The sequence below is a fragment of the Podarcis melisellensis genome (genome assembly GCF_964234715.1).
Source record: "Podarcis melisellensis genome assembly, chromosome: 5".
NCBI classification, from domain to species: Eukaryota; Metazoa; Chordata; class Lepidosauria; order Squamata; family Lacertidae; genus Podarcis; species Podarcis melisellensis.
Window position 1 is genome coordinate 71,574,837 of NC_138537.1, and position 22,851 is coordinate 71,597,687.

At 39.8% G+C, this 22,851-nt stretch overlaps 1 protein-coding gene and 1 long non-coding RNA gene across 13 annotated transcripts in view; one reads left to right on the top strand and one right to left on the bottom strand.

Annotated features, from left to right (window-relative positions):
* CTNNA3 (catenin alpha 3) overlaps positions 1-22,851 on the top strand; it is a 564,841-nt gene that overhangs the window by 325,928 nt on the left and 216,062 nt on the right. Inside the window, exon 10 of one of the 12 annotated variants that reach the window (XM_081913567.1) lies at positions 9,855-9,893. The exons of the other annotated variants lie outside the window; for them this stretch is intronic. Within the exon in view, the coding sequence (XP_081769693.1) occupies positions 9,855-9,878 (24 nt within the window). The 3' untranslated portion in view covers positions 9,879-9,893. Of the gene's footprint in view, positions 1-9,854; positions 9,894-22,851 lie in introns of those variants that run through there. 12 annotated transcript variants of the gene reach the window in all.
* Positions 14,885-17,872, bottom strand: LOC309371290. Its single transcript, XR_014169018.1, has 3 exons — positions 17,636-17,872; positions 15,433-15,506; positions 14,885-14,965 (listed from the first exon to the last, which is right to left on the bottom strand). It is a non-coding gene; the product is annotated as an uncharacterized lncRNA (long non-coding RNA).

The window sequence follows — 22,851 nt, forward strand, 5'->3', positions numbered from 1 at the left end:
GAAGGTACCAACTCTTTCCCTACACGGCTCCTCCTTTCAGCATTTTCCTTCTCTCTGTGAGAAGTAGCCTATCCTGGCTCTAGGTCTAGGAGACCCTGTGGTCAAATCATTCTCTCCAATTAATTTTAATCTCAAGCTGTATGAATAGCAGTTTATGCTTCTCTCAGAATTTAAGAGAACAAAGTGAAACCTAAATCTGTAGCTAGTAATGGCCTGAAAGTGTAGTAAGTCCTTCTCACGTACGTCAGCGTCAAATTGTCTAGTCAAATCAGTCACTCAGATAGTTATTGTTTGAAGCTGGTTCCATTACAATATACCGTAATTCACAAAAGACAAGTGAGGCAATCCAACAGAAAGTTGAAGACAGGGATTTTCAGAAATGTTAGTTGTCAAAAAAAAACTTTAAAAATTAAGTTCCCTAAATCATTTCAATTAAAAAAACCAAAACTTTGGCAGTTGACACTGTTTGGAGTCAAAAAAGTAGCTTGTAACTTTCTCATTGGTATTATGTATGAAGCTACCCAATAGGTAACAATCAAATGACCTGTTCACTTGGTAGAAGATTCTGAAATGAATGGATGAATCTATCCCCAGGGGAATTGTATAAGTTGTAGTGCACAAAGACTATGATCTAGCTTGATCTGCATAAACAGAGATGATAATTTGTTGGCCTATTAAACAATTCACTGGTCAGATATTCTTTGGGCCATATGAAAGAAATTATTCTCATCACAAGCCAATATACATAATGCAGTGTTTGGGAAAATTGAATTATGCAGTTGCACACAGTAAGGAAAAAACTCATGTAAATGAGGTAAATATATAGATATTTATTTATATTTGATTTGCATGTACACTCAGATGGCATTTTGGAAACTATACTCTTTTTTGTTTTCGTTTTTTGAAATCTGTCTATTTTTATACTTCTAACAGTACCATCATAAAACTACAACTAAATGAGCATTTATGTGTATCATATCATTATTTTAAAACAGAATTCTGCCACAGTTGTATCAGTTTATTAGAAATCTATTTCGCCCCCCCTTCCCTTGAATGCTTCTGATGCTATATTCAAAGGAAGAGAACCCCACTAAGACCTCATAACATAGCTGTGTGATAATCTCACAAGGTAAAAAATCATTTCTAATGAAATGTGAGATAGCCTGTGTTCTGAAATGGTAGCATTATAATTCAGTATAAATAATACATTGTGTTTAAAAGGTAAGCAGTTAAAAGGAATCTTGAATATTAAAAGTGACATAAAACAATAGCCATATTATAGTGGGTTGTACAGATTCTCTGGGCAAAATTCCAATCATGCAAAGGTTTATTGCCCATCTGTCTGTGATGTAATTATCATATAAATATGAAACTAACACTAAAAGAGTCATTTTACTGTGGCTTTCTTTTGCATTGTGCCTAAACTGACCATCATGGCCAGTGAAATTTATGGCAAAAATGGAAAGTGAGGAACTTGAAATTGGATATGATGCATTTGTGGTGAATACCAGATAATGCAAAGTTGTCCAATATATTTATCCTGTCAATACTTTAGGGGTAGAATTCATGGAACAATTATCTAGGAAAGAAGTGTAGATTTGACACTGCTTATGGCATTAAAAGAACCAACATTCAAACCAAAAATATTTAGTGAATGTAACTGTGTGCAGAAGTGGTAGGGGGGGCAGAGATGTGGAGCTGCCCTCCTGACACTAACATTGCTGCTGCTGACTTGGATGGGGCTGGGGCAGAGCTGTGGGGCTGTGTGGTTGCAGCAGCAGGACTGCACTTGTCCCACTGGTGTAACTGGAACCCAGACTTTGACACAACTCCAGGTAAGCAGCTATGACACACCACTGCATGCACCGCTTCTTACTATGTGCATGCCACCTGGGGTTCCATGATGGAAGAAATGGGAGGTATAAATGTAAGGAATGAAAGGTGTTCTGGAAGCCTTTTAGTGACCAGAAGTCATGACAATGGCCTGATCTCCCAAATATATATGCCGTTTGATAAAGTGACATGGCGGTCCTTATGGGAGGACCATTTAAATGACACAATTTAGATCTAACTCTGTGAGAAATGGGGAACTTATGTTGAATTGTTCCATAAGTGGCATATAACTTCACAAAGATTATCACATATGGCTCCAGTTTCCTTGCTGAGGTCCTAGAAAGGATGTTAAGATATAGGAACATATCTGCATTTATGGTGGAAATATCCACAGATTAAATTGTATTGGAACGCTGTGTTTTGTTATATCAGACACATTGTAAAAGGTACAATAATGCTATCCCTGCAGTTAGCCCTTCTAAACAACAGAAGATGGGTCTGTTTTGTGTAGCAGGGAACTGGCCAGTTATTTACTTACTGCTGCCAGACTAATTATTTTAGAGATACATGGTGGAAGCAGATATAGACTACTGATATAAAAAAGTTACAGATAGGTAGCCGTGTTGGTCTGCCATCGTCAAGAAGAAGAAGAAGAAGAAGAAGAAGAGTGCATGCACACGAAAGCTCATACCAAGAACTAACTTAGTTGGTCTTTAAGGTGCTACTGGAAGGAATTTTTTTGTTTTGATATAAAAAAGTGTGGGATATTGCATTATTAGAAAAATGGACACACAAACGGAGAGCACTTAGAGGCCAATGCAAAAGTGAAAAGTTTGTTTTAATTTGGTATGGTTTTGTGACTAATGGTAAAGACATACAAACCTGGATAACCAAGTTTGTGCTTGACATCAGTCAATACCAGTAGTGACATGCATTATGACAGAATCACCAGTTCACCCATAGCAAACCCTGGTAGTTTATTTATTTCTTTACCTGGAAGGACTCTGTTTACTTGTTATTGATTGATTACCATTCCTGCTACCTGGAGCACCACTGCAGAAGGACTTATCACCACTTTAAAGTGCATATTTGCTCATCATGGCATACCTTCTATTTTGAGAACAGATAATAGGCCAGAATTTTCTGCCAAGCTGCTTTGCAATTGACTTTGATTTTCAACATATCATCATCAGTCAAGAGTTCTCTTGAAGTAGTAGGAAAACAAAACAGGTAATTCATGCAGTAAAGAACCTGCTGCAAAATAATGAAGAAATACGCACAGTTCTCCTGATATGCTGCTCAGCCCCACTGGTTGGAATCCTGCAGAGCTGCTTGTGAATTAGCAGCACCATAGACCCTAGCAAACTTGGCAGCCCTTCCTGCTAATTCAGTTTGATACTTGTGGACATTGAATTAAATTAAGTTCAGTAAAAAGATTGTCAGAGACACAGTTTCAATATCAGACATGGAAGCAGGAATATATTGCCCATTGTCTTGGTCAAAGCAATTTCTAATAATGCACCCGGGAAACAGAGAGAATTGAGGAAGTATACTGCAGCCACAACCCATTCTCACACAGCACACAGAAAGCATTTTATGCTTTAATTTTATGCATCAATTTAGCCGGCCAGTCAAAGCCATTTCTTAGGGTGTGGCTGCTGCCACATGCTGACAGCTCCTAGGAGCCACAGAGAGCTGAGTGCAGGCTGGGGACCCAAGGTGGACAAACTACCTCAGAAAGAGCAGTATGTGTCCCCCACCTGAGGACACCAGAGGATACTACCCCTCACTTAACACCCCATACACACCAAGTACCAATCTAGTGACTGGTGAGCACCTCAGGGCTTTATTTGGATTGAGGTTGCCTATGATGAGTGAAACTGGAAAGCACTTGGGGAATGGTTTGTTTTTTCTCCTGAGAATTCTAAATTTTCTCATAATTTCTGGTCCCGATTCATGAAGCCTCCAGTTTCCTTGCTTGTGACCACCCCCCCAAAAAAATCTGTTACCTGGTGACTGTTGATTCTTCAGTAGCAATGACAATCCTCTCCCTCCCATCTCTCTCTCCCATCCCCATTCACCCCTGGTCATAGGCAGAAATAACAGGAGGGCTCCCTTATCCCACACCACCCATAGAACTGTTATGCCATATTACATGTGCCAGCAGCCCCAGGACATATAATTTTCTCTGTGTTCCACACTATCAGGCAACAGAAGGAAACTGTAGCAGACAGTAACAGTGGCACAGATGCCACAGGGGGGAGAAACAGGAAGAGTCTCCTTTTATCCCTACCACAGACATCACCACATCAGCAGTCAGTTAAATGAGTGGGTAAGAGGGACAGAGAGTTTTTCCTCTCAGATTAAAATACAAATGGAGAATGCAGGGGCCATAACACACACCTCCATATTGAAATGAAGCATCATGAGTTGCCAAGGAATTATGAACTGCAGTGATACTGCCCTTTTGCTATTTGCATAATTTCATCCCCCAGGACTACTGGCAAAAATTCCAATTCTGCTGAATTAAGCCTAGCACCCAACAGAACATACTCACTTGTCCTAAGACCTGAGAAAGTGCAAGGTCACTGGAGGAAAAAGTTCAGGCTGGTAAACTGCCCTCCATCTGAGCTTCCCAGTGGTACATGACCAGCATGTCAGGTGTTTGTGCACTTTTGCAACGGGGAGCTGTTTGACTTGCACACACTGAGGACTCAGCAGAAGCAAAAGAGAGAAGAAGATTTTGCTTGGAGAAAGACCCTATCCTATTTGAGACTAGAACACTGCAAGGGTTGCTGGCAAGACTTGGCACAAAATCAATCTAATTGTAAGAGCTCAGGACCCTGGTCAGCTCTCTGCAGAGCGAGTATCTGAGGTTGGATGCAAGGCAACTTAGAGCAGCAAGCTGGAAACATTGCTTCAGCAATTGTCTTATGTCTTTTGAGTTTAACAATCCTGCAGTTACAGAGCTCTTCCCTGCCCTTTAAGGGAAGCAGTTGCAAAGTAGGGGCTGTGCCCCATTGTATCAGCTTTAACTCTAGAGTAGGGGTAGGCAACCTAAGGTCCGGGGGCCGGATTTGGCCCAATTGCCTTCTCAATCCAGCCTGTGGACGGTCCAGGAATCAGCGTGTTTTTACATGAGTAGAATGTGTGCTTTTATTTAAAATGCATCTCTGGGTTATTTGTGGGGCATAGGAATTCGTTCATTTTCTATCTCAAAATATAATCCGGCCCACCATATGGTCTGAGGGACGGTGGACTGGCCCACAGCTGAAAAAGGTTGCTGACCCCTGCTGTAGAGCACCATGGAGGGGAGGTCTCAACAAGCTCAGGGAAATCCAGATGTTTGCAGAAATACAAACAACAACATAGTATAAAATCCTCCCCCCTCCCAAAACAATCAATCAAGAAACCACCCAATGAGGCTGAACATGCTTAGTGGACAAGGATGTTGACAGTCTTCTGGAACATAAAATTGGAAAGCCATGGAGGAAGTAGAATGGAGTACAGCATATTGCAAGAAGGCATGGATTAATGGCTGGAACACTGGGCAGGAGTGTTCCACATTGTAATCTTTTTTTTTTTTTTTTGAAAGTCTTTCTCTTTGTTAGACTTCCTGCTGACAGATTTTAATTGCTATGTTGATCAGAGAGAATGAAAGATAGCAAAGGCAACTTGATGTCTAAAGACTTGCAGCCAATTTAATTGATAATCATAGAGTCATAGAAGTATAGTTGGAAACATAGTTGGAAGAGATACGTGGCCCAGTTGAATTTAATTTCCTTATATTGCAATTTTGTGATTCTGAATATGGAAGCCTCTAATGAATAAAACTGTATCAGGATCAATTAGCATATAATCCTCCATTTCCTACTTTAAAAGGAGTGAATGAGTGCATGTATTTGAGGAAACTTGCAGTCGTGCAATAGGTGTGGGAAACTCTAATTGCCCTGAGTCGATCTGTCAGGTCATCAGCATCAATCAATTCTAACCTTTTTGTGCTCCCTTTCTCACTGTTGCAGATATTCTCACACAGAAGGGAACCCAATAATGAACTAGCTCAACAGTCTGATTTTAATGCAGGATTGTGGAATGCTCCCAGCCTGGGGATCCTTAGTGGAGAGAGATGAAATATAAAATGCCCTGCAGGACATGCAGAATGGATTTGCAGAGTCTGTGAAATCCTGAGAGGATCAAGGACAATCTTTATTATTATAATTCATTGTTTTCTGAGCTCATGGGCTGGTTGGAACTAGCAGAAAGTGCTATATTTTTCAGTCATGCAGTAAGCCCCCAGATATTTTAAAAACCACTTAATTTAGAATATCCAATAACACCACAGTTCTTGCACAGAATGAAGGCATTGGGGAAAGAAGTCCCTTATGCTAGCTATATATTTTTTCCTAGGAACAGCCTGTCAAAATCAATCACAATTTAGTAAAGACACTTCTCCAAATCAGAATAAATGAAAAATGACCAGCCCGAGGTGTCAGGCGAAAGGAAACGTAATTTTGAATATGTATCGGTATTATTAAAAGAGCTGAGACAGGACTGCTTTTTCTAATTCAGCTAATTCACACACACACAAAGGCTGACCTCTATGGACAATGTTCCCTTCTATTCCTGAACAGGAGGTTAACTCTTTCTTCTCCCATTTTTTTCCCTGGAAAGGGTTGCAACAAAATAACTTTAACAGCGTCCAAGCTTCTAATTTATATATGTTTTTTCACTCTTTGAGAACTGAGATTGTTTGTTAAACATAACTGAGGCTTTTCCAAATTTGATCTCTTTGGAGAAGCTGAATTACATCCCATCATAATATGAGCAATATAGGAGAAATGTGATGGAGATGCTCAGGATTCTGAACAGAAGAGTCCTTCGTGTTCTCACTAAAGAAAAGAGTTTCCACAATTGCCTGAATGATTCCTTGTGTTGCAGCATCTAGAACCCAGTGTTTCTGCTTTGGGGAAAGATTTGACATCTCTGGCTTAATACTTGGAAATGAGCATCAAGCCTGGACACTCCTTGCCCCTTCCCTCCTCCTATTGCAGGTGAGCTGTGGAACTTCATTCCCTTTTTAAACCACAGTTCCCCATTAAGCCACTTTTGAACTGAGGGTTTCCCTTGCATTTGGCCTGGAAACTGGAGCTAGTACAGATGCTGCATTGCAGTTGCTAGCATGAGTGAGATCCTGTCGGCTTATAACACCCCTTCTCATATATGTGCACTGGCTGCCAATTTGTTACTGGACCAAGTTCAAGGTGCTACTATTAGTATATTAAGCCCTTAACATCTTGGTCCCTGTTTCCTTGGCAGATTGTCTTATATACCCATTTGACTACTATATGTAGAACTGGCACTTTTACAAGTTCTGGTTAATGTTTGTCCTGTATTTGTGGGGTGTTAGGGGAGGTGATTTGTAAAGAACTGATCTTATAGTGTGGCAGCTCCTACACTCTGTAACTCCCTGCCCATTGACATGAGGAAGGTGCCTTCCCTATAATCTTTTAGGTGCCTGCTAAACAACTTTTCTGTTTTGGCAAGCCTACCCAGACACATAAATTTGATGTGTATCTTAATCTGTATTTTAAGTTTAAAATGTATACATTTAACTCTTGATTTTATTTAATTTACTTTTTATAAACTTGTTTTTAATGCTGGATTTTATAGGCATTCTAAATGTATATTTTATATTATTTGTAAACTGCTTAGAGGCTTTATTTGTAGTTAAGCAGTATACATTTTTTTGTTAAATAAATAAATTAAATAAGTGGAGAGCAATGTACTTGGGGACAGGGGAGTGCTGCCACCAATTCTTCCTTTCCTCACCCTTGCTATGCTATCCTCAAGCCTTTTCTTCTCCCATATTATTTACATTGTGAGTCCACCAAGCAGAGATCTTCTGTGCTCTGGATGATGCCTAGCATGCTATTGAAGAGCTAAGTATAGGTTCAGTAATAACACAGTGGTGTGTGAATCAAGAAGCATGGGCAGCCATTTTGCTGCTTCTTTCTGAAACACCCTCATAATAAATGCCTTTGTAACAATACTTTTGGCAAGAGTAATTGTTACTGTTCTATATCACCCATAAACACACGTTTTTTATTTCCATGGCAGATAAAGAGCATTGAAGTTTCATTGAAAATACACAGTTGATGTATTTGTGCTATCTTCAGTGAAATTCCAGTGTTTCTTTTTTTGTGTGATAAACGGCCTTCAATCTTTTTGGTGTAAATTTACTCACTTGTGGCTATATCGGTAACACCCACTGAAATAAATTTGTTATTTGCCAGTGAAATATTGCAGTGATACCTTCATGCTGAGCTTCACAAAAAAGCAAAGTGCTCTGGTTGAAATTCCTATTCCTGTACAGACCGAGAAGTCTGCCTACATGTTATTGCTCACTTAAGATCTGCTGATCATCATGTTGTCAGTGGTGATTTTTAGAACAGTTGTTTAAGATAGCTATATTTTGTCCTCTCATTTATTGACTTTTGACACAGTACAATAAACATAAATATATTGCACAAACATCTATGTCACCCTTCCCCAACCTGGTGCCCTCCAGAAGTTCTCATTAGCTCCAACCAACATAGATTTTCTGGATGGGACTGATGGGAGTTATAGCCAGAATATTGAAAGGGGAAGGCTGCTTTTTGCAATGTAGGCATACTGCTGTCACTGTTTTATCATATAGATTACCAGTGTTATTTTTCTAGAAAAAGAGGTGCTGGAATTCACCTTGTTCTCTTACAATGGCAATGATGTCCACCTGAGAGGTGCTGGAACCAAGTTCCATCCTAAGAAAAGCCCTGTAGACTACTAATGATGTTTTGTGGTGTATTCAAAAAAAAAAAAGTGCTTTGTAATTAAGCCTTCATATACTGTACAGTATGCTGTGCTACTAAGCAAAAAGCTTGACCCATCTCATATTCTTGCTGGATTGCTTAGTTAAACTACTAATGAAGTTTTATAGTCTTTGAATCTATTGTGTAGATGGAGATTGAAGAGCCAAAAGGAATAGTGCTCAGTAATGATAATCACTCCATAGCTCTCTGGTGCACCTTAATTAACCTTGGTTGCTATTCGCTGAATGCTGTTGCTTTGTAACACAGTAAGTGGTGACACTTAGCAATTTATAGTGTGTCTTATGGATGGTATAGTAAAGATACTAATGCTGGAATAACTAACACCCATTCTGATCTGACCTCAGGGGTATTATGGTAATGGATAAGAGGGGAAGAATTCATCAAAAGTTACTTGTCAATCATAACATGCATTTTTTTTAAAAAAAAGAAGTATGGCGCTGGTTCAACTAGGGTTGAACTTCTGTCTAGATGTCTAGAAAACACTGGTGACTGGAAAGATGATTATTCAGAGGCTCCCCTATTTCCATTGATTTTCTGCCTATGGTCATGATTAAGTGATGGGACAGGAGAGTTAAAAATGGGGGGGGGGAATCTCTACCCTACCTCCTGTTTACATTTGAATATATCAGAGGTAGAAGCAGTTGGAACAACAGGACATATCCTTTCCAGCTGTCCCACTGATCTCCCAGGCTCAGTGGCATTTGGGGGGGGGGGAACAGTGCACCATTTTTACAAGATAGGTACATGTTTGCAGGAATAGTTTGCTTGTTGCAGGATATTTGGTTTGTATCTTTTTAAAGCCTATATGATTACTATCCTCCTCCCTCTCCACAGTTCATATTTTCATTATACTTCTGTTCTTTTATGCACCTACACATATACAGTATATATCCTCGCCATTACACAACAACTGACTGATGAGTATTTGTATTTTGAAGGACATTTGATACCATACATTTTATTTCTCCTTTGCATATGTGGTATAATTATAACATCTCTCTGCTATTCACTCCATCTCAGTGCTTATCATGTGAAAGGACTGAAGAGTTTTGAATATGAATTTTTGAATTTATTATGAGATAATTATATGTGTTGAATACAATAAGCAGAGAATTGGAGCTTATGAAGGCAAAGGTTCTGCTTTGCACACAGATTGCTCCAGCAGGAAGTCTGTGATGGAAATGGAAAAGAGGTACTTAAAATATCAATGGTAGTTCTTTTTACATGGCTTCCATTTTTTAGTTCCACTTAGATGCAAACAGTTGCATTCATTTGAATTTGCTTTGAAAGTGTAGTGTTTATTGAGTTAAGCATTGACCTAAATAGTACAGTGATCTGAGAAACAAGCATGGTTCTTATAAGTTGATCACCTTTTTGATTCACCTAAAGATTGAAATCTCTGATGAGCATATGCATATGAAGTGGAATTCAAGAGCCCATACTAGACTATATCTATATTATTATTTTTTGCTGCTTTCAGTTTATAAAATAATGGCTAAATAATGCATTGTCACAGATGTCCCAAAGACACAGCAACAATCTGGTTGCAGAATTCCTGTTTGAGATAAAAGATAACTCTTTGGAATTCAGCATAGCACTAAGGAAAACATTCCATCAGTGCAGACATTTATGCATGCCTGATGGAACAATCTCTACTTTTCTTCCCCCTACACATGTACTTTGGGTTTCTCCCAATGCTCCAGAGTTGAAGGAGGTTGGGAGCAGAATTTTTAGTAAGTACAAATCCAATTGTAATTTCAGTATTTAGTTTTGTGGGACAAATTTACATAATTTTTGGGAAATTACAGATAACATGTCTGGTGTTTCTATCAGTGCTGGTCATTGTCTTTGGAATATAGAAACAGATACTCACGATCCCTTCCAACTCTACAATTCTATAGTTCTATTTTCCAGAAAGTTGACACCTAGGTGTCCTATCTGGCTCTTGAGACTCTCCCCAGGTTACACACACCTCTCCATCCATGCGCTATGTAGTCTTTGATTTCTGCATATGTTGCTGAACTTCAACTTCCATCCCTGGCCATTGATCATGCTTAGCGGGGCTTTAATTGTTATTTGCTTTTCCCAATAGTCTAATTTTACTCTTTACTCTTAGATTTTAACGTATTATTGAATATTGCTTTATTTGATATGTTGTTTATTTCAAAATTATTGTGACTTTCTATATTGGATCAGATTGCTACTAATAATGTTTGATATTTTATAATGTTTTTATATTTGTTGGAAGCAACCTAGAGTGGCTGGGGCAGCCCAGCCAGATGGGTGGGGTTTGAATAATAATAATAATAATAATAATAATACAGCAACATCTGCAGGACCAAAGATTTCCTACACCTGCACCAGAGCCAGGGTTGTCATTCTCACTGCTAATGTAGGAGTGAGAAGCTTTGACCTGCTGTTCCAGATGCAGCAGCCACTAGTGACCAATACGGGGAGGAGATTGCTGTGGCTGAAGGAAATGGAATTAGTGCTGGCACATGGCTCTCCAAACTGAAGTTCCTCTTGTGTTCTACCTCAAGCAGATATATAAAAAGGCAACTTGGCAGAGGGAGCAGGGAAGAGATGGCTAAAATAAATTGACTTGCTAACATATAGTCAGCAATAAACTGGATCACCTTTTCTGCCTCTGTAAGGTAGGGAATGAGGAGCGTGCTTTAGCTAATTTGCCTGCACTGGGGCAATACATTCAAAAGAGAGCAGATGTACCTTAAAAACATTATACAGTTCTTCTCTCAAATCAAAATTCTCTCATGGCTGCACTTTTAAGCAAGCCAAAGTGTAACCTGTGTTCAGATTATTTTGTTTCCTGATGCCACTAATGGTTCTGAAGTCAAGGCTCTCAACTTTATATTTCACACACATTCCCTCTGGTCTACCCCACATTATGAAAATAATTAGATAAAAGCTTCAGTTCTCGATAAAATCCACCTAACCAACTCCAGCTCCTCCATTACTAAACTGAGCTGCAAGCTACATCCTGCCTACATCCTGATTAATCCATTTAATCACAACCTTTATTACAGAAGAACAAAGATGAACAAGTAAAGATTTCCTAGTTTCAGGATGCCTGAGAGATATATTTCAATACCAGTTAGAAATGTCAATCAACCTACAGTTAACAGGCATGGCAGATGGTGCACTGTGCAAACAAAGACATTTAAAAGTTGTATTGACCTATGAAATGTCATATTAACATTATAGTATGCATGTATCCATATTGCATAGAAATTTACATGATTGAAGATTGGTGATTGCTTTTTTACCGTATTAAGAAAATGTATATTAGGAGATCCAGATGATTTAGACATTACAGCAGAGAAGCAATATGCCATATTATATTATGTAGATGTGTTATATTTAAACAGGCAAGGCCTTTTCAGGCTGACCTTTTTGTTTGGAATGTACTTAGTTCGCTCTGTATGATAGTTGTCTCTGGTAGTGACTCATTAAAGCCTATGAATTATGTCACTAGATCAGCCAAGATAAGCTTTCCCCAACCTAGTGCTCTCCAGCTGTTTTGGACTACAACTCCCATCAGTCATGACCAATGTCAGGGATGATGGGAGTTGTAGTTAAAAGCATCTGGTGGGCATCAGGTTGGGGAGGGCTGGCCTAGGCCATGCAAGAGTTATGATTAATTGTGCATAGAGGAAGGGTTCACAGGGAAAATTCACACATTCTCAGATAAAAAAAAATTTAAAAGCAAGAAAGATTCCATCAGCAGTGTCTCCGAAAAATTTTACACATCACCTGGGAAGACAGGCGAACTAATGCCAGTGTACTGGAAGAGGCAAAGATCACCAGTGTTGAAGCAATGATTCTTCAACATAAACTTCATTGGACTGGTCATGTTGTGCAGATGCCTGATTATCGTCTTCCAAAGCAAATACTCTATTCTAAACTTAAAAATGGTAAGGGTAATGCTGGTGGTCAACAAGAGGTTCAAAGACTCTCTCAAGACAAATCTAAAAAAATGTAGTATAAACACCAACAAGTGGGAAACACAGGCCTGTAAAGCGCTCCAATTGGAGAACAGCTTTTACCAAAAGTGTCATGGATTTTGAAGACACTTGAACTCAGGACGGAAGGGAGAAATGTGCCAAGAGAAAGGCATGCTTGGCAAACCCTCACTGTGATCAACTCCCGCCTGGAAACCTATGTCCCCACTGTGGAAGGACATGTCGATCGAGAATTGGGCTCCACAGTCACTCATGGACTCACTTTTAAAACCATGTATATGGAAGACAATCTTACTCGGCTACAAGTGATCGCCAAAGAAGAAAAATAGGCAGAAGTGCTTTAAGTGTACCCAAAGGCTCAGACATGCATATTGGGTTTTAAACTCACCCCTCCCTTTGAACAAAAGATGCCATACTGTATATCTTTTGCTTTTGAATGTCCCTCCATGTGAAGTGAGGAAATACTCTTCAAGAAACAACCCCAGCCATAATTTATACCTTATGCAGTTCTTCAGGCTGAGGCAAACTACCACTGTTTTACTAACCACAAGTCTGAAATGGCACACAATAAGTAATAAGTAATAAATATAAAGGCAGGAGGAAATGCAGAAGGGAGAACTTAATTATGACTGGGCATGGAAAATGGAATTGTTTTACCATGAAAGAAAACTGCAAGAAAGAAGTAACTTATAGCAGGTAAATATACTAATTTATGATTCTGGTCGTCAAAGCAATAAAATGAATGAATACTGGTATATTTGTCATCAAGGAGAGAACCATGTCAAAATAGTAAGATGAAACAATAGTTTTGCTATGGTGGTGACTCATGTATAGTTCTTTAATTTGAACCTAGTGTGGGCAAGAAAATCCTGCCCAACCTCCCTGTAATGCCTGAATTCCTTCAACATCTCATGGCACAAAAAGTAATACCCTTGATTATTTTTTTCATTAGCAGATCTGGGCACTTGCTGAGCTGCTGGTGCTGCTTGAGTAGGTCCTAGAAAGAAATCAGAAAAGCTGAAGCAACAGTTTTGTGAATGCATATCAATAAAAAAGAAAACATTGTGCACCATCACAATAACTAGAACAATTTTGGCTCTTGGGAATACATTAAATTTTGACTATGTTAAAAATCAAATGATGCAGGAGGAACACATGGAAAGTGGACTCCATGTTGTTCCCTCTAAGGGAATCTTTTAGATGCAAGAGAAGGCCCTTCTTTTGTTGAGATCAAAGGGTAAGAAAAAAAATTCCCTTTCACTTTGATGGGGATGGTACCAATTAGTATGATTTTACTAGATCAGGTTTTGGGGAAACTTTGCAAACAGGCTTGATTGAACCAATTGAGATGTTGTTGTTGATACTGCTGTTGCTTTAGGCTCAGTTGTGTGCACACTCACTTGGGGGCAAGCCCCACTGAATACTATCAGGCATACATCCAAGTGAACATATTGTACATAGAACTGCACTGTTAAAATTGCTTTTGAAATGATGTGAAGCCATGCTTGCCAGCTTACAGTAAGGTGAATTTGTCTGTTTTGATTCCATAGCACTTTCACATTTTGTTTTACCCATATTCATATTCCATTCCATTTCTACATTAAAATGACAAGTATAGAGAGTACTTTCAAAATATGTATTTAATGGTGAAGACCTGCATCACAGAAGTTCACAGAAGTGCAAAATCTGGTAGACAGCTAAATTCCAATCCAAGATGTGTGGATTAGGCCATTTCTGAGAGAAATTTGCAAAAGTTGACTTTCTAAGCCTTCCCTAGTTTACAGTATAAATTATAAATGTTCACAGCTCTGTAGTTTCCATGATTTAGAGGGTAAAAAACAACAACCCTGGGTATTTAGGGCTCAGAACAATAGCTCCATGTAATATGTCCATATTGTGAAACTTTTTTAGATTTATAAAGTCCTGTGCTTAAGTTGGAATACTGAGTCCTATATTATAATAATTTGTTTATAATGCTTATAAATGTTTAATATGTTCCCTTATGATCCTTTTTTACCTTTCCTAGAACAGTAATTTTACTGTTAAGAGTGAGCCCTTGTAAAAATGTTTTATCATCCCTTTAAACTGAATTAAGATCACATAATGAATTCTAGGAGCATGGAAGCATATTTTATATCATTTCAATCCATTTTTTTATTTTATGTAATCTATACTAGACAAATATTTTTTAAAAAATTCTTAGGAGCTAGTGCTGTCTGATTCTATGCAACGTTTCCACGGTAACTGGAGGAAGCAGATAACCCTTCTCCCTGATGTCTCCAACTGTACACAGGAAAGGCAAGAAAAGCCAATAAAATGAAAAGAAATGGAAAAACTCTTGATGTAGAAGCTGCAAGGCTACATATTATGGGAAGGCTGGAATATGAATGAGAAAATTAATTGAATGCTTCTAGGCTAGTCAATAGATGAGTAACATATTATATAGATAAATACTTTATTTGCAATGAATCTGCTTTGCAACAAATAATAGCTAGACATTTTTCAACTGATGCTGTCTTATTTTGAGAGCTGCATGCTGCATTACAAATGTCCCAGCTCCCAGTGAGGATGCTTGTCCATTGACATTTGCAGAGCCAGATAATATCCATATTGCTGTGTATAAAGTTTGCAGTAGTTCTGTAGCCATTACAAATGCATTGCTTTTAAGGCCTGGTTAATCCCTCCCCTTTATTCCTGTTTATTATAAAATGTTTCTAGCAGTTCCATTGTGTATGACACATAAACATTACCTGAGCCATATTGAAAGGGAGCATGTAGCCTTCATGTCAGATCCAGATGTTTCTGTCAGTAAGTGAAGTTGAATCTGTGTAAAAGTGAGGGCTGGAAATTTAGGGCTAGGAAACCTGCTTAGTCTATTCTGTGTGCAAAATCAGATTTTAGTGTGAGAAACAAGAGTGTTGGCCCAGTTGAACCCAATGTGGTTCCATGAAAATTTCCAAATATGACTAGGACAGGTCATCAATATTAGAAGGTTTTGTACCCCATGTTGGGAATCTGAAAATATTTATCTAGGCTACAATCCAAAAACTGGTTACTGAAGTGTAGGGCTCCAAAACCAATATAGCTAACCCTGAGTAAGATGTTTGTGGACTAACCATAGTGCATATTAAGAGTCTGTGTAAAGTTCTGTGGTCATAAAACATCATTTATGTTACCAAAACAGTTTTTTCCATTTGTAGTATAGAAGTACGAATTACCTTGACAATTGAAACAGATGTCAAGTTGGCATGAAGGACAAGCAGAACTACAGAGCAGAAATAAAAACTAAGGCAGCTCTGGCTATGGTCAGCAGTTTTGTAAATTATTACTTCTGGAAGAAACACCCCAGAACAACTTCAGAAAATACCTGTTGTTTTAGCTCAGTGTGTCACATATGAGAAAGCATTGGTGTACATCTTATCCTTGGAGATTCTCCTTACCTTTTAAAAATGAAAGTTCTATGACAACCATTCTAGTTTCCCTCCAGAATGTAACATTACTATAGTGCTACTGGATGTCCAGTCATCATTGTGCTCAGCATGTTATTGTCACAGAATCCTGTTTGAGGTGGAACTGGATTGTGAACTTTAAACAACCGCCTTGCTGTGTATGCCAAGATTGATCTTGGCACACAGCCTAGGGATCTTTCTTTGCAAAAGGAGAATGCAAGCTCAAAGCTTTATTTCCTAAAATCAATATTACACAGTTGGGGCTTTTCTCTTCCTTTTGAAGAGAAAAGCCCAAGAAAGTGGTGAATAGAAATTGGAATGAATGAATAATTCTACTTAGCATACTAACCCTAATTTCATACACACAAAAGATGGGGTATACTCTCTCTCTCTCTCTCTCTCTCTCTCTCTCTCTCTCTCTCTCTCACACACACACACACACACACACAGGACCCAGGGGGCTAAGGATCCTGTAGGGATTTTTCAGCTGATATGACAGGTGCTCCTGTCAAAGCTCTAGCCGACATCTGGAACAGCCAAATGGCTTGGGCGATTGACACGATCACTCCTGAACGCCCTCTCCTGCTTTGTGGAGCCCATTTAGCTCCCTGATATACTCCAGAACTTAGGGTGAGGAAACAAGCTGGGAGAAAGCTTGAATGTGAAAGAATGAAAACTCCAGTCAAATGCAGTCAAACACTGGCGAAGGCTCATTATTGAGCCAGCCTAGTGACAGTGAAGGCAGCAAAGAAGGCATACTTTGCAGCCGCCATTGTATTCTCATTGTGCCGTCCAGCAGAGCTGTTATTGGGGAACGCAGGGCCTTTTACAGTCTGGCCTGAAGGAGGTGACAGAACTGACGGTAGCTCGTGTGACTTGTTTACAAAGCATTTTGAGGATAAAATTGCTTGCATCCACTGGGACCTTGACTCCACTGTTACAGCAGATGAATCTTGAGAGATGTCCAGAGCACTGTCCAAACCTGCTATGTTAGTAAGGTTCAAAAATACGGCAAAGGTGTGTGGATCAGTCAGGGTGACCACTTGCACTCTAGGCTCTTGCCCCTCTTGGCTGATAAAAAGGGGAGGGGAGGCAGGGAGGGGACACCTGCCTGAGCCAGAGAGGTGATGATTGCCTCTTGTGAGAAGGGTGAGCCCTGCCTGCTTCAAGGAGGCTTCTCCACCCAAATTGCCTTCTCTCAATTGGCACTGATGCAGAACTGCCTTTATATACACATGGGATCATTAAGCACTTTCATTTGTCACAGGATTTAGAACAGGCTTCCTCAACCTCGGCTCTCCAATTCCCATTCCCATCATCCCTGACCACTGGTCCTGCTAGCTAGGGATCATGGGAGTTGTAGGCCAAAAACATCTGAAGGGTTGAGGTTGAGGAAGCCTGATCTGGAATGCCACTGGGCTGAAAAATGCATGGGAACATACTCCATTTCCATAGGCCCACAGTTGGTAGTATAGTAAAGCAAAGCAGAAAATGTCTGGCTTACCTGTTTGCTCATCTGCTTATTTCCTTCTTAGCCCTCTGCAAGCAAAAAATCATTCACTCACATACACACATACACATTTTGGCTTGGTTTCAAGGCTGACCTGCTTGTACAAAGATTTGCCAATCCAACTGGGTTTTAAAAATGAAAGGATAAAACAGAGTAGTATAAATATGTTTGATATATGTTTTTAAAAGCATTATATATGAATGTGAATATATTATAGGCATAAATGCATCTAACAAGCAGTAGCTTACTAGGTTGTCAAATACACAATTTGACCCTAGTGCTTCTGCTTATTACTGTTGCCAACTTACTAAAATCATAGTAAAAAAATTAAAAAATGCATTTTAATCATGACAGTATAAAGCTATAAAAGCCAAGAACCTAATTTTTGTACCCACCTCAGGGTAGTGGCATTTGTAGTTCTGATAGAGTAGTATTTTAAAATATTCTTGGGGTACGCAGACATATAAATACCTATACTGGTTTTAAATCCAGCCCTTCTTAATTAAAATTGTTGGATTCCCCCCCCCCCAATAGTAATTTATTTAACAATAGAAAACATAGTATATTTTGCTTTACACACTTCTATATTCGCAAAAGATCATTCAGTACAGAGAGGAGAAATGTACTGATTTTGGTTGAAGTGATATGGTCTGCCTCTACAACTGTTTAATTTAGCTAGGGACAAGTGGCACTTCCAATAATTGTATATGAAAAGCAATCTCTCACTTCAGTGTAATAGCCAATCTCCACTTTCCCATGAGGCCATCTCTGTCTGAATTCCCTTTTTAATGGACAGAAAGAGCACTCGTACATTTCCAAAAAGAAAGAAAGAAAGAAAGAAAGTGAAATAAAAGATTTGCCTCTGGCAAATGATTAATACTAATGTGCAAAACTGGTTCTTTTCTTTCTCTCTCTTCCTCCACCCCTTTTTCTTCCGTTTCCCTGTGTTGTGGATACATTGGTCTTCATGAAAACCTTACGAAATACATTTGAGAGGTAATGGTTTGTGAACTAAGGCTTGTTTCAAATGTAATGCTAGTGGTATTGTAGTGGCCCAAAGGCTTCCGCATGAGTGGAGCTCCATGCAGTCAGTGTTCACGTTTGTGAACACATTTGCAGTTATTTGGTGACATGCAATGTGAGTGTACTAGTTCTGACTTTGACCTTGCTGTTGCCCTGCCCCATTGCAGTTAGCAGCAATGACATCACTGTGTGGAGGCCTGCTCCAAAAGGCACTCCTACCCGCTAGCCGCTCATGACTATATAACTGCACGGCAACAAACGTGTGGGGCTAGATTAATGTCTTTTACATTTCTTAGGCTCCACCCTTCCTTTCTGAATGAGATGAATTCCTTTTAATTTGCATCCAAAATTGGGAAGGGGAATGATGCTGATGTAAAGACTGCTTACCAGCTTCTGTTGGAACAGAGGTTGTGGCCCAGCAAGAACATGGGTGAGACGGGGGGGGGGGAGCTTCTGTTGCCCACATGGCCACTGGATGATACTGGCTCCTCCTCTTGCCACGGGATGGATCCCTATCCCTCTCCCTGATCCAAAGAAATAGGGTATCCCAGTAAAGAGGTCTGGGGGAGGTGTTGTGTGTGTCTGAATACCCAGATGGGGCTTGATGGGCCACAGACGCCACCCCAAACAGCATCCTGGAGGAACCACCTGGATTTGATATGTGTCATAGGTCGGTCTTTGATCTTGATGGGGCCAGTCAAACTCGAATACAGGGGAAAAGGCTTCCTGTTTGATGTCCAAACAGGACAGGGGAGACTTTTGTCCAAAAATGGGGAGATCCTGTGGAATATGTCTTTCTTTTGCCTTTTTAGGACAGTTTTCTTTTCCTCTTAACTGAATTATGGAAAAATCTTTCCCACATCTCTTTTGAAGGGTCACCAGAGGCCAGATAGATTGCTTTGTGTTTGCATTCAATGAGTGACCAGTTGGCTTTCACTCACTTAACTCACATCTGCAGTGCTAATTAAAAATAGCAATGCAAAGTTGATTAGAATTACTTTAATTCCTAACTGGAACTTGTAAATATAGTTGGTAGTCTCCTAAAAGCTGTTCCTATTCACCATAGGATCAGGTCATTATTTGATTAAAAAAGTATCCAGTCAACTAATTCATCTTTGCCCCCTTGGGTAATAGGAAGAATATATTAGGCTACATATTCCCCAGCATAACTTCAGAGATTACAGCTTTTAAGTATCATGAATATGTATAAACTTCACATCAAAACCTAACGGTCATGAAAGATTGTTCTCTTTCCTTTCTTCTTTTTTTCACTGATTGAGCATCTCTTAAGTTTTAGAATTTCTTTGCACAGGTTGTTGGCCTGCATAGTTATTAAATACACTTGATAGTGCAATCCTGTACATGTCTGCTTAGAAGTAAGCCCTATTAAGTTCAATGAGATTTACTGCTAAGTAAGTGTATATAGGGCTGCAGCCTAAAACCATAGCCCTCACACTACCTGTACTAGTCTTACTGAAGCAAATGGAATTACTTTGCAGTAAGTGATTTGAGGATTGTCTCCCTGCCGTTTGAAATACATACTCCCAACTGCGGGGGAGTTTTCATGCTTAATGTTACGGAGGAAAAAATATTCAACAGTTTGTCTGGAGGCTTCTTAATTTATTGACTGCATTTGTGTACACAGCTTTTCTGCCAATGCACTCAAAGGATGATGTATACAAAATTTAAAATAATGACATGGCTATCGATGGCAACTAGCTATGATGGCTATGCTCGGCCTCCACAGCTGGAGGCAGCAGTGTTGGAAAGCACAGTTGGGGAGATTGCTCATATGTTCACATCCTGCTTGCTGATTTCCCACAGGCATCTGATCAGCCTCTGTGGGACAGGATGCTGTACTAGATGGGCCACTGGCCTGGTCCAGCTGGCTCTTCTTTATGTTCTTGACATGCAAACGAATACAGAAAGAAAAGGGGCTGCGGAAGGCAGAAGAAAATAATACTGTGGTATAACAACTTCTGCTGGCCAGCCTCTAACAAAGTAAAATCTTCTTGCAGACAGGGTTTCAATTTGTGCTTTCTGTTGGACTGGATCCAAATTATATTGCTTTTGAGTTTGCTGCATGAGTAGCATGAATTAGTATATCACTCTGGCTTTTCAGGAATGTGCCATCTGATTAGAGTTTTGAGTTGAAGAAAGGATGCTTATATTCTGTTAATGGCTGTGGGTAGTTTCATGAATGGACAATTCGCGGGTGGAGAAGAGCCCTATCCAGTAATTGTAGGGTTGTGTTCGGTAAACAGCTGCTGGAAAGAGCAAGGAGAGGATGTTTATTCTCTGTGTGTTTAGTGTGGAGTTGCCACTCTTGGCTCATTTGGTTTTTATGGGGCATCCACACGTTGTTGTCATAGAACCAATGTCATACTTTCCTCCCTTTGTGGTTTTGCCATTATTCAAACTGCAGAAGGTTTGGCTTAATTTTTGTTTATTCAAAGGGTGGAAGAGTAGTGCAGTCTTCTCAGGTGTAGCTGCCCTTAGGGCTTGCTGCAGCTGGTGGGAGTTGTAGTCCAAAACATCTGGAGGGCACCTGATTTGTGAAGGCTAGTTTAGGGGCAGACACAAACATCAGTGGCTCTGCATTTTGTGCTAAAAGGAGCAAAAGCTGGCCCCTTGGCTGGGCTCCTGTTGATGTCCTTAGCTCCCTATACTGCATTGGTAATCTGCAAGGGAAATCTCTACAAAGTAAATCTGCGCCAGGGCCCAGGCAGCATTTTGGAGGCAGCAGCAGTGACTGCTTAAGCCACAGGGAAGCAGCAGGCATGGCAGCAGGATCTGCCACCCCTGGATCATGGCAGGGTCTTGCCACCCGAGGCAATCGCCTGAGGATGCTTCATCATAACGCCGGCCCTGGATGGGACATAACTTGGAAATCTAGAGGCAACATGTCCTGGGGCAGCCAAGTCACCCTATTTAGCACTGTTTTAGCTGTCAACTTCACTTAACAAAGCAAGCCTTTGCTCCAGCTGCAAAAGGAGGTCTCTGGGGTGAATTGAGATGTGGAGGGACCTCACGCCAAGGAGCGAATAGCCTGCCAGCTTCTTTCCAGAGCCCAGTGGCTTCTTTCCAGGGGTCAGTGGTTGCAAGAAGATTCCAAGCACACTTGTACTTAAATGCCGCCCTCTAGCAATAATTGTAGCCCTGTCTGGCCATGTCCATGGATGATTAGGAACGCCTGCAAACAGTTGCCTTGTTTTTAGTGTGGCATTACTTGATCACAGTCTTTAATGCCTTTACAATATTTCCCTCATAGAATCATAGAGTTAGAAAGGACCTTGGGTGTCACTAATTCAGCTCCCTGTTCAGTGCAGGATCTGCATGACTGAGGGCTGTCTAACCACTGCTTGAGTCTCTCCAGTTTACCAGCCACCTCCACACTGATAGTCTTTTTCACTGATACTGTTGGAAAGTTTATCCTAATGTTAAATGAAATATTCATTGTGATTGGGCTGGCTTGAGGCTCTTGACACGCAAATGAAATATTCAGTGCGATTTCCACCTACTGACTTGTCTTGTCCTCTGGAACAACACCATACAGGTTTGCTATATCTTCTGCAGTATAGCCTTTTGGATATTTGAAAATCTCTTCCTCCCACAATAACAACCCTTCTCTTTACCAAGCTAAACATAGGCTGGATCTACACTCATCTCAAAAACACTAATAAAAAAACCACTATAAAAATATAGCTCCCAGTGGAATTTCCCATTGGCAAAAGATCGCTGCTTTACAGCACCCTCTGGTGTCACATTTCTATAACACATTTTTAACGTTATAACTCATCAGTGTAGATTAGTCCTTTCTCAGCTCTTCCACCCACTCATCATAGGACTTGATTTCCAGAGCTTTTCACCATTCTAGTCATTGTCCTCTGGATATACTCCAGCTGATCAGTATCCTTCTTAAAGTGTGGTGTCCACAGTAGGAAACAGTACTCCACATGTTCCCTTAGCATGCAGGATAGAGCGAAACTATTAACTGCAATAGCTATATATCTATATCTATTATATATTTGATGAGAATGGTAACAATATAAAACCAAAACATGAGGCTTATTGGGAAATGCATGTATATGGTTATTTTAAAAGAGACCTTATTGTTGACTTTGCACTGGCAAGATAAATGCGGGATGCTAATTTTCCTCAAGGTTAGTCTAAATTGCATCTACCAT